Genomic DNA, 2,715 nt, shown 5'->3' on the forward strand with positions numbered 1-2,715 from the left:
ATTCCATCACCTCCACTAGCTTTGTTCATAGTGATGCTTTCTAAGGCCCACTTGACTTCACATTCCAGGATGTCTGGCTCTAGGTCAGTGATCACACCATCGTGATTATCTGGGTCGTGAAGATCTTTTTTGTACAATTCTTCTGTGTATTCTTGCTATCTCTTCTTAATATCTTCTGCTTCTGTTAGGTCCATAACCATTTCTGTCCTTTATCGTGCCCATCTTTGCATGAAATGTTCCCTTGGTATCTCTAATTTTCTTGAAGAGATCTCTAGTCTTTCCCATTCTGTTGTTTTCCTCTATTTCTTTGCATTAATCACTGAAGAAGGCTTTCTTATCTCTTCTTGCTATTCTTTGGAACTCTGCATTCAGATGCTTATATCTTTCCTTTTCTCCTTTGCTTTTCGCTTCTCTTCTTTTCACAGCTATTTGTAAGGCCTCCCCAGACAGCCATTTTGCTTTTTTGCATTTCTTTTCCATGGGGATGGTCTTGATCCCTGTCTCCTGTACAATGTCATGAACCTTATTCCATAGTTCATCAGGCACTCTATCTATCAGATCTAGGCCCTTAAATCTATTTCTCACTTCCACTGTATAATCATAAGGGATTTGATTTAGGTCATACCTGTATGGTCTAGTTGTTTTCCCTACTTTCTTCAATTTCAGTCTGAATTTGGCAATAAGGAGTTCATGGTCTGAGCCACAGTCAGCTCCTGGTCTTGTTTTTGTTGACTGTATAGAGCTTCTCCATCTTTGGCTGCAAAGAATATAATCAATCTGATTTCGGTGTTGACCATCTGGTGATGTCCATGTATAGAGTCTTCTCTTGTGTTGTTGGAAGAGGGTGTTTGTTATGATCAGTGAATTTTCTTGGCAAAACTCTATTAGCCTTTGCCCTGCTTCATTTGTCAGTGGGCTACAAAATAAACCAGGAAAATTATGCAAAATATTATTAGAGTGCTTAGTACATACCATGATACATGGTAGCCATTATTTTAGCTTTTCCTTAGTTGAATTTAACGAAATTAACAAGTGCAAAAATGTATACAAAGAAGCAGGAAAAAATATTTTCTTTTTTGTATTCGTGTTTTTCAAAAATTCCTTAAAAATGTTACGCGTGCCATCAGAAAAAATTACTGAGGAAAAAAAAAAAATCAGTGATAATCCTACAAGAAAAGAGATGTTTAGGTAAGGCCAGATGTTTTCAGAGTTCTCCAGAAACTCTGGTTCCCTGCTGGCTGAAAAATACAGCACACCTGAAACCAGTCCACAAACTATTAGAAGCCTCCCAGGGCAACAGGAGCGTGGGACTGATTTCTAAGGGATCAGTGAAGGCTGAGCAGCCTAATACAGTCAATGTGGCTCTGGACCTCAGGAACCTCCTAGGGCCCTTCTGGCCTGTTTGAGGCCCTGTCTGAAGATCACTCAACAGCAAACTCGGCCGGCTTATTGGTGGGTGGAGGAACCATGTGGGACTCTGGATCCTGGGATAGGATTCGTGCTCGGTACCCTGAGAGCATGCCTCAACCGGGCATTGTACCCTGAGAGCATGCCTCAACCGGGCATTGTGCGGTCAGCGTTCGGGTCTCCTTGGTAACGTCTACTGGGGAAGGCCATTGGGCGCACCCGGGAAGGGGCAGAAAGGACTCGAGCGGCCCTGTCGCGTCCTAAGGCCGCTGTGTAGCCGCCCGGCCCATGTGTTCCCGAGTCTCAGGCCGTGGCCCCAGTCCGACGCGCTCACAGGAGAGGCCCGGGCCTGGCATGGCGGACGCGCGGCCCAGCTGCACCCGGCGCGGCGGTGTGCGGCACGGGCTGCTGGAGAGGATGGCGCCCCTCAAGCGGGACGGCCCGCCGCGCGCCGAGGCAGAGGCGGCGGGGCGGCGCGTGGCCGGCGACGGCGGCTCCTGCTCGGGCTGCTGGTGCTGGCGGCGGCTCTTCCGACGGGGTGCGGCCCGCAGCCCGCGCAGGAAGAAGGCGCGGTACGCGAGGCCCGGGCCAGCGGCCCAGGAGCGCGGCCGCTGGGGCCCCGCGAGCCTGCGGAAGCTGCTGCAGAGGCTGGTGGCGTGGAGGCGGCGCTACCTGCGGCGCAGGGAGCGCTGCGAGAGGCTGGAGGAGATCCCGCTGCTGGTGCTGGACCGCGCGCAGGCCCGCGACTAGGCCGCGGCCGCCCGGAGCCCTGCCCCGCCTCCTGCACCCAGAGCTTTGATTTTGTTTAGTAAAGGCAAGACATGAAAATAAACCCAGTTCCATTTGGATGAAAGAATACGGGTGGGTTTTTTTTTTTTTTTTGGCGGGGATGGTGGGGGGGCCATGCATTTGAAACCAAGGTTTTAGTGATGAGAACCGGCTTTATTCTCCTCTGGGGATTGGGGCCTTGATAAAGTAACAGATCAGGAGGTAGTCGCCACGGAGGCCCCGGGATCCCTCTGGTGCCTGCATATTCTCTGGCGGTTGCTGCCAGGCAAAGAATAGCTGGAAAAGGAAGCGGCGGCTCATCTTTCCCTGAACACCCCAGAAGAAGGTGGGAGGGGCAGTGGTCTTCAACTGGAGGCAGGCCCTCTGGGATTAAAACATTTTTGTTTTTCTTTTAAAGAGGGATGCTCGAAGTCTTCACCTCACACTACCAAGAGCAAATCCTGCTTTGATCTTTCATTTACAGGCGTTTATGAACCCGTGTAAACCAACATTAGGGCCAAGGCCTGGGGGCTAATGCGG

General features: G+C 50.6%; 1 protein-coding gene across 1 annotated transcript; it reads left to right on the forward strand.

Annotated features, from left to right (window-relative positions):
- Positions 1 to 1,542: 1,542 nt before the first annotated feature.
- C16H1orf202 (chromosome 16 C1orf202 homolog) lies at positions 1,543 to 2,259 on the forward strand. The gene has a single exon (XM_070767662.1). It carries the CDS (start codon positions 1,696 to 1,698, stop codon positions 2,155 to 2,157), a length of 462 nt encoding a protein of 153 aa, XP_070623763.1. The 5' UTR covers positions 1,543 to 1,695; the 3' UTR covers positions 2,158 to 2,259.
- Positions 2,260 to 2,715: the final 456 nt, after the last annotated feature.

Source organism: Bos indicus, chromosome 16, assembly GCF_029378745.1.
Source record: "Bos indicus isolate NIAB-ARS_2022 breed Sahiwal x Tharparkar chromosome 16, NIAB-ARS_B.indTharparkar_mat_pri_1.0, whole genome shotgun sequence".
Lineage (NCBI taxonomy): Eukaryota > Metazoa > Chordata > Mammalia > Artiodactyla > Bovidae > Bos > Bos indicus.

Bases quoted from the DNA above. Each gene is read 5' to 3' on its own strand.
- C16H1orf202 (XM_070767662.1), top strand. From the start codon at position 1,696: ATGTGTTCCCGAGTCTCAGGCCGTGGCCCCAGTCCGACGCGCTCACAG.